We start from the raw sequence: 12,960 nt of genomic DNA on the forward strand, positions 1-12,960 counted from the left end.
TTTTATTTCAATAGAAATTGTTTTTTAATTAAATTGTAATTTAGTACAAGATTCTCAACATATCCATACTCATTTCATTTATAGTTTGATAGTGTATAAAAAATATTAAGTATTTCAGTATATAGTTTGATTGATAATTAATTTCTTTTTAAATGTGTTGTCAAGAGTATGATTCTTTTATAGAAGAAACAAAATCTATTTTAGTTATTTACTTTTGAAAGAAACCAGTTTTACAGTATTTAAAGTAGAAAAAAAAAAGTATAAAACTTGGATGATTTTATTTTAAGTTCTTTTACTAGAGCTAATTAAAGTTTTGTTTCAGTAATTTTATATTAATATTTGATAAAGAATTTATTATATATTATTGAAATATTATTGAAATATTATTTTAATTATTATTAAAATATGAAGTTCGTAAAATAAATATATTATATTTTGTAGACTATTACCTAAAATCTTCGTATATAAAGTCGGGAAATTAACTCTAGATTAAATTTGAATAGTAACATGTTTATAGTGCAAATACCACTTTCATTCATAGATGTTGCATAGTAGCATGTTAAAAGTTTGATAGCCAAAAAAATTACTAGATACTAATTCAGTAAGTATGTCTTACTAGATACTAATATTTGATTTATTTATAAAATTAAGAGAAATGAATAGGATAAGTTCAAATATCTAATACCTCATAACTACAAGTGGTGTATGTAGTTATGAATTCCTCATACACTTGATATCTTAGTCTATGTGACTTAAATTATCAGTGAAACTAGATTATCTCGGTTAAAACATAGGTTTTTCATACTTAATGTACCAAACATCTCATATATTATCTCAAATATATGACATCAAGTTCATACAAGCTTTCATCATTCAAATACAATGGATATCAATCACTCATACATAATTTAAGATTTCTCAAATCAATTAGACATATATCTTAATTTCATAACCTTCCATCATTCACATGGTCCGTATCATTTAAAAATTACACTATTCAATTGACCATACATCATTTAAGGTTTATCAAATCAATCACATACACACCACACACACGTGCACACACACATTCCATCATTAACACCAATCCATATCATTTATAAATTTCACAATTCAATTGAATATATCAACTAATATTCATTTTATATTTATAAGAAAATTCATATATAATCAAATTCATTGAAGATACAAGAAAAAGAAAGTTTTTTGACCATCATGGGACCTTTTTTTTGTTTTTACCAAAAAGGGGTCGCTGTCAAAAAAATTACAAATCTGGGGCAAGACATGCCAACTTGGCACGACTTCTGCCACGTCATGGATTAAATTAGACCTCATAAGCTTGGAAATATTGTGGAGACTGTACACTCGGGCGATAAATGTCATTAGTTGTAATGTGGACAAGGGAGACGTATAGCTTGAAATTCCCCACAATTCTCTATTTATTTTCCAAATAATTAATTCTCATTTCTATTTATTTCCAAATGCAATAACAATTTTTTCATATTTTTTATTAATCTAATAACCAAATTAATATATTACATTACCGTCAAACATGATCCATACACAATTATTCATTTTTTTATTGCTTAAAACTAACACCGTTAGAAAATTATGTATCAAATTAATTTTAAACATTACATAACTTACTATTCAATATATAAATAAGAAAATTAATATATATATATATATGACGTGGACAAAGTCGTGTCAAGTTGGCACGACTTCAAGGGTTGACGTGGCAGAAGTCGTGCCAACTTGGCACGACTTCAGACTGACGTGACAAAGTTGTGCCAATTTGGCACGACTTCTACATATGAAGTCGTGCTAAGTTGGCACAACTTACCCATATTTGTAATTTTTTTGAAAACGACCCCATTTTTTCAAAACGAAAAAAAAAAGTTCCATAATGGTCAAAACCCCGAAAAGAAAATTTAATTATTATTTATTTTTAAGATCATTTCAAGTACAATCTAACCATACAACTTCTAAACAATTCAAAAAAGATAAATCCAAAATAAAATTCAATCAAAATGATTTTTCAATCATTTCAATGTAATATCAACTATTCAAACTCTTATACTCATCAACCCATAATCAAATTCAGTTTAACTAACTTTATACCTTGACATGCAAATGCACTTACTAGATTAACTTATTATCTAAACCAATTATCCTATGGTTTTGTAAAAAATATAGATAGTTTACCTTACCCGTAATTTCTTAATTTCTTGTTTCAAGAAAACTTCACTTCAAGTAAAATTTAAGGACTTAGAACAAGTTATTCAAACATAATCAAATTTTAGTATGAGTTTTAATAAGTTGAGAGAAACATTTTTCTCAAATAACATTGTTAAGATAACAAAATCATAAAAATAAAAAATAAGAGATCTTTAAAATAAATAATTTTTAAAAAAAATTTATTTAAATATAAATTATTAGAGTTTGAAATAAATAGGTATAAAGATCAAAATTTAGAAAGAAATATAGGATATGAAAGAGATTTTTTTTTATCTTATATTTTATTACTGATTTTTACCTTATATCTCTTTCACTAGGCTATCCTCTTAACTGTTGGTTAATTAAGTTGCATCCTAGTAGATTTAAAAAAAAATGTATTCATGCACCTCTTTTTATATGCATTCTTTTATCCATATTTGACCCTGCATGAATATGTTAGAAAAACATTAATCATTAATGTATTTTTTTCCTTTATCTCACTTTTTTTTTCTCTATTTTATTATATCACGTCGTATTTATCACATGTGTCACCTTTTTTTCACCTCAATGTACCAAATATGGACATAGGCACTGAAATTGTTATGCCATCAAATGAATCATTGCATTTCCGACATTCTTGGGTGTACGTTCTGCATTATTCTGAAGGACTCACTGCATCATAACAAAGAACTTAACCTTCAATACCCTTCTTCAGATAAAGAACCCCAAATCATAGAACCAATTTTTTAAATGTTAGATCTTTTTGTTCCAAAACTAGTTAATAATAAAATTTAATTCAGAAAGAAATTTATCTAATCAGCTATTGACACTGGATTATATTTAGTATTTAAAATAATTATTTAAAGTATTTAACTTTTTTTTAACAGTATATTCTAACCAAATTAATTTGTTAGCTAAAATTTATCTTTGTTTATATTTTTTAATCAACATTATCTTTAATCAATATGTAATTTTTAAGCATATTCAATACTGATATTAAAGTATAAGATTAAATATTTATATAAATGATTTAATAATAAAGATAAAATATATTATAAATGAATTATAAAATAAAATACTGGATATCATAATATATATCTTGGTACAAATCTTATATTATAAATATATTTTGAATTTTATAAGATTAAATTATATTTAAAATTTATTTATTGATAGCATTAGAAAATATCATTAAATAACAATCAATTCTAAAATAAAAAAATTATATTAATTAAATTAGATATTATCTTAAAAATTAACCAATTATTAATATTTAGAGTAATTTCTATTATTAATAAAAATTTATAAAATAATTTTAAAATTGGTATTTAAATTAGTTATCAAAAATTTAGTTATTAATATTATTTTACATTCTAAATTAGTCTTTAAAATTTTAATAAAAATTAATTTAAAATATAAGTAACTAGTAGTTAAAATCTTAATAATTAATGATTAGATGTTAATTTTAAAACTTCTTTATAACTTTTTATTTACTATTTTAAATATCAATAATTTTTTTAACTTATAAAATAATCTTTAATTTGATTAATATAATAATTAATTATTTTTATTTTTAAAATTATTTTTATTTTAGTGTAGCATCAGAATAATATCAAAGATTTATTAACCTGATTAAAAGATCAACCTAAAATTAAATTAAATTTAAAATTGACATACTAAAATAAAGTTTTATATTACTTGTACCGAATAAATTTTCTCTAATAAGTACATAATATGTGTGGGACATATGTGGAGAGTTGCAATTGGGAAGAAAGAAAAAAGTGAAAAGTTACAGAAAATTAGAGACAGCAGATAGATATGTCAGTAACCAGAGAACATGGTCACCTGAAATTCGGTTATTCCTATGCTTGTCAAAATCATTTGATATATTCATTTTTTTAATTTCGAAATACATTCTTAATAAAAAAATACATTTTAATTAGAACTCTAAAAAGAGTGTCAATAAAATTTATGAAAAAATTATGGATTTATTCAAAATAACTTATGATCTTGAATATATAAATAAATTGTTAAGTTAATTTTTTTTAATCAAATCAATTTACTTGTTTTTTGGACCTACTATATAATTCACCAAAACATGTGCAAAAGTTATTTACTCCTTATTTGGACATGTGATGGAAAACCGGAAATGTACCATTTAAAGTGAAAAGTTAAAAAGTAAAATAAAAAATACCAAAAATGATACAAATATTTTATCAAAAAAATTATTTTCTAACAAACTAATTTGAGAAGGAAAAGGTATATAACATATTTTCCGCACAATCCATTATATATATATATGTATGTAAATTTAAATGAAATATTTGTCATTTATACAATGTACTTTTTTCATTTAATTTATTATTTTTTATTCTATTTTTTATTAATTTGTTGTTTTTTTCCGCTCATTTTCTTTTTATTCCAAATAAATGCTTAACTTTTATTTTTACTTTTTTTTTGTTTTGAAGAACCGTTGCAATGAGTAGGTATCTTCTTCGCGATTTTAAGATGAATAAAGATTGGAAACTTTTAATCTGATCACGTAGTTTATAGAATTGAAGTTAGTTTATTTATAGACTCTTTAAGAAAGAGAAAAATTGATAAATTTGTCCAGAGTTTATTTATTTTTCTTTATTCTTCTATTTCATTTCAGTCACATCAGAACCTCGTTTTAATATATTTTGAAGTAAAACAATGTTGCTATTTTAAACAAATCAATTTTAAATAAATAATGCTAATATTTTTTAGTATTTGTATTTGGTAGGAATGGGACGAATTCTAGAAATTTCGGTGTTCGAATGTCAACCAACATTTTTTAAACGTATTACATATTAGAAGGATAATAACGAATTTAAATATTAAATAAATATTAGATAATATATTTTTCATCAAGATCTAAATGTTAATTTGACTCAATAATAATGGATTCATGATAATCATATAAATAGTTACAAGTTTCGAAAAAAAATACATCATCATTGGACATTAATTATACAAAGTCTCAAATATTGAATATTTGTTTGATCGTCAGAACACCTTTTGTAGGCTAAAAAAAGGAAAGTTCGACTAAAATGAAGGTGTGAAGTGAAATTGTTGATCTGAGTGGAAATAACAAAGTTACGAAAAGTAGTAGGTAGAAGTTTTCTTAGCCTATTTTTATATTAAAATAATGTATTTTTTAAATTTATTTAGACAAATAAGAGATGCTAATATGTTATGTTACAAATAGACACATTGGTGAATCAATTGTCCTTGTGATATTGTTACCTTTTCTCACACATGAGTCTCTGTCCTCCATTTTTGGATCTTCAAATATTTCTTTATTTTTTTTATGGTCAACAAATTCTCCCTTTAAGTTTATATATAGTATGTTCTTTGTTTCTCTAGTGGCCCTATAAATGACATATAAGTTTATTCCTCACTAATAACACCAACTTTTGTTCTTTTTTTTTTCTTCAGTAGTTGATATAGCAAAATGAGATAGAAGAATATGAATTTATATAAAATGTTTAAAATGCTTTTAATATTTGTCTCTATTGAAAATATGACAGGAATGAAGAAAAAAACGCAATTATATTTGGAACAGAGTTAATTAATTAAATAGCCTTAACAATTAACAAAATTCCGTTCAGATTAATTTCTTAAATCAAGTTATAAGATTAATAAGGCCTCTTGTTTAAATTAGTTCTTTTAACATAAAATTAATTGGTGGGAAAAGACATAATCCTCTTTTTGTTCGAAATTAATAAAAGTGGAATATAAAAATAAAATAAAAAATCGGAGTTGATTCCAAAAAATAGAGACGTTACTTAAATAAATTTGTAGGGTGAAGAAAGAAATAACCTTATTTAGCCTAGTTCGTAAAGTCCAAACCAAGTACAACTATTTCAAAATTTGAATCCACTAAAGGCCCATTTCGTACCTGAGAATCAGTGCTGTTACCTAAAAAGTTAATTATCATAATAGTGTTTATTTATAATATATTGATCTACCTAAAAATTATTAATACCCGTTAATGGAGAGAAAGGAAATAAAAAATAGAAATGGATAAGAAATAAAATATAAATATAAATATAAATATCAATATATCTTTTCATTTATTTTGTTTACTAATTTATTTATTCTTTCTTTACATGAATGAATATAATTTAATGTGTCAAAAAAGAAAGTGCCAAATGTGTTTGTTTTTGTTAATGTGCGAAGATTTGAAAAATGCTGATTTGTGGGAGAGAAACAAAAACGACTCTATGCATGATACAAAGCCAATAAAAAAAACAAAAACCATGTAATACATATTAAAAAGTTAAATTTATCCTCAGTTTTTTCTTTATACACATATAAAATAATTAATTACATTATAAAATAAAATATTAAATATATTTATAATAAAAATAAAATATTATATGTATCTATAATAAAAATAAAAATATTACATATATTAATAAAAAGAAAAATAAAATAATTAATCATTTTATAAAATTTATTCACGTAATGGATTATCTATAACATATAATCGATTAATCGATTGTGTATATAATTCTATAATTTATAACATATATAAGTTTTAAATTATAATTATTTATATAATATATATATATATAATTAATTAATAATAATAATAATAATAATTATATATTTATATAATATAATATTAATATTAATAATATAAATATTAAAATTATAAAATAAGAATAATATATAAAATTAATTTTTAAAATAGTAATACAATTATGACTAATAATATTAATTAAAATATTTTTTAAAATAATAATAATAAATATAAATTTAAAAAAGCTAATTATAATTAAATAAATAAATAAATTAAATAATAATAATTTTATTTTAATTAAAAAAATTACTTATTTTTCTTATCAATTAAAAAAGTTTCAATCACACTTATTATAATACTCACAAATTTTTCTTCACTCTATTTACATTAATACAAACAACATCAATTTTCTCATACTTTCCTCAAATTGACTTCCTCAAATTTAGTTTCTAATGCAAACAACACAATATTTACTATGCATGAAGAAAGGAGAGTATTTATGAAGAAAACATAAAATCAAGAGAATAAAATGTCAAAATCACGGAAAATGAGAACAAGTTTTACTTTCAAATTTTCTTCTCATCTTAAAAGAGATTTGCAAGGAAACTTTTATTTATATATATATATATATATATATATAATTATTTATAATTTACTCTATTACCTTTTTTTCATTTTAAACTCAAATTATTGTAAATTTTTATGTAATCTAAAATTACAATCTAAACACAAAAAATATAAACAAAAGTATAGAAATAATTATTATTAAAAAAATACAATTAATCATATTATAAATATAATAGATTGTATATTATATTTCAATCACTGGAAATAATATTTTAATTAAAAATAATTATAGTCTTAAAAAAATCAATCAAATTAATTTTTTAATAATTTTAAAATACAAGGATAAATTTGTAAATTTACATTTTAATCAATTTTAAAAAAATATAATTTTAATCACATCACTTACAAACTTTCATAAACTTTTCTCTCACTTCTCACTCTATTTACCTTAATCCAAGAATATCACTTTCTTCACATTTTCTCTTCAAACCATCCCAAATTCACTCTCTAATCCAAACAAAACATTAAAATTTTTTTGGGATAAATATTTAGAACCGGTTGTTTTATCTTTCCTTACTCTATTTAAAAGAATCTTTACATTTTTTTCCTTTTTAATTAAAATAACATGAACTGATGTCATGTAATAGGAAAACTGGATCGGTTGATGTAAAAGAGCTTAAATTCTCTATTAATTGTTTTTCAAAAGCACACTTAAACAGAGGGGTTTTAAAAATGAGTAATAAATACTCCAATCTAAAGGTGTCATTGAATTTATTTAAGGATGAATTCTCCATTGAAATAGTTAAATTGGTTGGTGAAAGAGTAATTAGGAGAGAAAGAAATGTTTCCTTATTGTAAGAGATTTATATGCAAATGGAACTGAATTGGAAAGGCACGTAGAGTAGATCAATTGGAAAGTGAACTGGTATGGCATTACAGAACAAAAGAACTACTTAATTGCATAGGCAGTGGTAGGGACATTTTTTATTAATGAACACCATACACTATTAAAACTATCTTCTCTTTTGGATAAATTTCCTTTCACATAGATTGTTACTCACCTCACCCATCACACCAATCATCACTTCACAAAATTACTTTGGTAGCGACGTCGTGGTAAAACGGAGGGTAAAACTGTGACCTCATAGCTCATATTTCTGCATTTTCTACACACATCCTATGCCACAATTTATAAGATCATAGAACCTGTTACCAAGAAATGTCTAGCTTCAAACTAGGTACTTCACCAACAAGCTGTCAAATTCTATAAGAATGTTGGGAGAAAGTGTAGCAAAGTGGTAAATGAATGAGAAAATTACTCTAGATTTGTAACTCAATTGTGAGAATAGGAGGTGTGAGAAACATTAGAAGAGACTATAGTTAAAGAAAAACATTTTAGATCTTCTTTTCATGTTCTCTCTGTTTGTAACCGTCATCATGTGTGACTAATTCTACTCTTTAATTGAAAGTAATTTGTTTAAACTCTTATATATTGATCTGATATCTATTAAAAAAAAAACAAACACTTTTCATATATATGTAGCAGATTTTTACCTTGTAGGCCATGGATAGAAGAGAAGATCCTCATGTGCAAACTAACAATTGTTATTCTAATAAGTAAAGAATAAATAAAATAAAAATGAGACACTTCAGAGTTCAGAGTGTTCAAACCTTTTTACAAACACTTTAAAAATGTCCTAACTCTTATAAACAAAATTGCCAAAACCAACCTACTCAGCACTGATCATTCCGTCTCAATAGATTTTCAAACCAAATCTCAAATGAAAGAATGACAAACTAACAATTGTTGCTAACAGGTTATGCTTAACTAGTTAGTGAACTAATAAACTTTAGCCTATTTTTGCCGCCATATTCACGTTCAGAATAGAACTTACTTAGATATGTACTTAGTTGTGGATGCATGAGTTGAATAATGTGAAACCCTCTCAGTCATTGTTTCTAAAAGCTGTGAAAGCTAGATACCTCACATGGGCATATAAATATTTTTCTTCTTATCTAAAGCAACTTTTGGCGTAGTGCGTGAGAGTGACACATCAAAGTTGAGCAAAAGTAAGGAAATTGTAGCAAAGAATCCAACATATTCTAAAAAATAGATTGTACTGTCTAGTTGGAATAATGTTATTGATTTTGGAGGAACACAAGGGTTCACAATCCAAGTAAGTAGAGGGGGGAAAGGAAAAGGAAAAGGAAAAAGAGAAGAGACCTTGGATTTGTGTGTACATCTAGCTAGAGCTAGATGCTTAGTTAGGTGTTCCATATATAGATAGCATATTTATCTATGACACTTGATCCCTAAGTACTTCACCTTTTTCATCTCAGTGAAATAAATAAAATCCCTTGATCAATCATTTTCAAGTCCAAGAAAGGAAGCCATCCTCTTGAGTTCCACATCCAAGAGGGTCTCCAGAGGGTCGAATTTCTCTGCCAAGAGATTGTCACAATGATGAGAAGGTGATGATGAGCTAGGACTGTTGGTTAAGACTACCTGTTTGTTGTTCTGCTCTTCATCTGTTTGTGGGACCTTGGAGCTGGAATCATCACCAATCAACAACTGGTTTTGATCAATATCGATGAGGAAATCACTAAAACAAGCTTCATCACTACTACCCTCCACTTTATTTGAGGGACTGGGAGTGGTACTACACATTTTACTGTATTCAACTGCACTAACTCTCCTAGGGCGTGGAGCTTCTGGTGCTACATGCACTTGCTTCATCTTCTCTTCTTCTCCACGTTTGTGTTGAAGTGAAGAGACAGAGGATGATGATGTAGGGTGTTTCTGTAACTTCTTTGACAGATTGGTGTTCCAGTAGTTCTTGATTTCATTGTCTGTTCGTCCAGGTAGCCTCTTTGCTATCAATGCCCATCTGCATAAAGATGATAAAAAAAAACCACTATGGTTTATACACATACCAGTAAGTAATGTACTAATGTTGCCTTCACTACAAATTTCTGATCCATGTTTTTACATTTGTTGTGCAGAAATAACACCACCTCTTTCTTTACTTCAAATTTTATATTCAAATTGAGTGAAAATGGTGCTAATTAATACTCAATAGATAAATAAAAATCACCTGTTACCAAGAAGACGATGAAGTCTGATAATCATATCTTCTTCATCCACTGAGATGTCACCTCTTTTAATACCAGGCTTGAGATAGTTCAGCCACCTTTGTCTGCAGCTTTTTCCACATCGCTTTAAACCTGCAGACATCATTGTAATGTGTGTATACAACAAAATGCCAATGTCTATAATAAACTAAAGTATTAATAATTGGATTTGAGGTCAATGAACACACGATTGTTTTGTGAGGCACCACATGCAAAATAGACAAAATCAGCTTCCAACTTCAAACTTCATTCACCAATAAAACTCCACCAAATCAAGTGCTTATAGATATTTACAATGAATGTGTATGAACCAGCGTGGCACATTTATGTACGTAATCAAGTACAACAGAGAAAATGATATATATACATATATATATACCTGCATTTTGGGCAACCTTCTGCCATTTTCCTTCTCCATGGATGGCAACATATTTGGAGAGAGTTTCATCTTCTTCTCGAGACCAAGCACCTTTGTTGATCTCTTTGGGACAGCAGGGTCTTCTTCCCATCTTCTTTACCACTGCTTCTTCTCACTACACACACTACCTATACTATCATAGTGCACTCAAATTAACACCTGGCACGCATAAAATACCAGTCTTATTATTATTACAAATATGATTAGGTTATTATCTTAGGAACTATGCTGTACTTTCAATATTCCGTAGCTATTCAAATATGAGTCTTGTCTCTTTTCTTTTCAAAACTATCTATATTCATATAATTCTATAGATTTAAAGTACTAGCTAATAGTACTAACTATTAATTGTTTTTTTTCCAATATTTTTGTTGAACAGATAATTTATCATGACTACATTTGTTACTTTTGAAATATGTTTCTGTCTTAAACTATTTAGTATTTTGAAGCATTATGAAAGTATTAGTCAGTTCTTGAATAATACTGTTAAGAATATTTTGGTTAAATAAGATACAGTGTGAGGAGAGTTGGCATAATAATAAATTATTATTTAGCCCTAAATAGAGAAGGGTGATGGATGAATGTGAATGCAGTTAGCAGGAAAAGAAAAATGGGAAGGAATGAATGATATATGATTTTGGGTGAGAGCATTGGGTGGTGTTGTTGTGGATGGTATTGGAAGTGTCCAAAGGGGACCATCCAACAACTGATGGACCATTACCAACCTACACTGAAGATGTCCCTCCATGCATATATGCAAATTGGAGAAACCCTTTGGAGGTTGTGACCTGTGACAAAATCAACCCTCCCACATGTAGAAAACTCATTAAAGACTACTTTAAACTAAGGACCCAACCCTCCCTGTTTTAAGATATGTGTGAAATAAGTAAAATTAATTTTGAATCTCTCGATCATGAACAAACAATCAAATTATTCTTTCCACCATAAATTTTGAAGAATTAGATTCATGTATCTCCTTTAGTAGTGTTGTGGTGCAGAAGTTAAACTCAATTAATTACATTAATTACGTGAGTTGTACAAGAAATGCGTCAGTCCAATAAAATGGTAGTTTTTTTTTTTTATCAACAATGAATAAAATGGTAGTTTGTAGCTCAGACTTATTTCGTGAATATTATTGGGGCACAATATTCACATATAAAAGTGACATGTTGTATTTGGTGTTGTTAAGTAATATGAGGATATGTAGTGGATATGCATCGGAGTTTTCACATTCACTCACATGTATGATCAACTTAGGGATGTTGTTTTTCCTAAACAAAGCAGTTGGGTGGTTATGTCAAGCTTCTATATACATAATTTGAACAATTTAGATGTATTATCAATTGAATATATGAATAATATTTTATTATTGAATGAATAGGCAAGAATATATAACCAATTCTTAGGAATGGGAAGGGGGATGTGAATCCTAAATATCAACGTCAAATTTTGATCGAATGTCATATATTTGGTGTTGTGCGCGTTCAGTTGAATGGTGTTACCCATACTGGGGTAATTTGGATCCCTTATGATGTTCATTGTCCTAGTAGACCGTTTGAGACAATATCCATGTTCTTGGGATACATCCGGCTCGGGACATGCTTGCCATTTTTCAAAGTGTTCTGCGACAATTTGGTTACGAGTAGATGGTTCATCGACCTCCCTTATCAGTTAAGGAGGTGCAATGGTTATTATTGATGATCGTTGGTTGCACTATGTTAACCACCTTTTTTACCAGTATGACATTGACTTCACATCCATTAGCATGTGCAGTTGGATATATATGCACTAATTCATATGAGTGTCATACACATAATACTTCCTAAAGAATCAATTGTCTGTATTGCCACATCATCGATCGAATAGTGCCTAATGTCATTTCAATGAATCCAGAGTATATATATGAGGATTGTAGGTATCCTGCAATGCATAATCGACTCTATACATGTATTAAAAGGTACTCCAACATAAGATAGATTCAAAAGGAATTGTAGTTAGCCCATGACATCATAAATGAGAGATCGTTTACACCAAACATCTACATATTGTACGCGGGAGGCGACAAAAGCATATATCT

The 12,960-nt window shown here is 26.7% G+C and overlaps 1 protein-coding gene across 1 annotated transcript; it reads right to left on the reverse strand.

Moving 5' to 3' along the window:
- Positions 1–9,432: 9,432 nt before the first annotated feature.
- Positions 9,433–11,516, reverse strand: LOC137818764 (transcription factor MYB1). The gene is made up of 3 exons (XM_068622366.2): positions 10,845–11,516; positions 10,429–10,558; positions 9,433–10,221 (listed from the first exon to the last, which is right to left on the reverse strand). Exons 1-3 carry the CDS (start codon positions 10,972–10,974, stop codon positions 9,696–9,698), a joined length of 786 nt encoding a protein of 261 aa, XP_068478467.2. The 5' UTR covers positions 10,975–11,516; the 3' UTR covers positions 9,433–9,695.
- Between the last annotated feature and the right edge of the window lie 1,444 nt (positions 11,517–12,960).

The sequence above is a fragment of the Phaseolus vulgaris genome, chromosome 10, assembly GCF_051622355.1.
Source record: "Phaseolus vulgaris cultivar YP4 chromosome 10, ASM5162235v1, whole genome shotgun sequence".
NCBI lineage: Eukaryota > Viridiplantae > Streptophyta > Magnoliopsida > Fabales > Fabaceae > Phaseolus > Phaseolus vulgaris.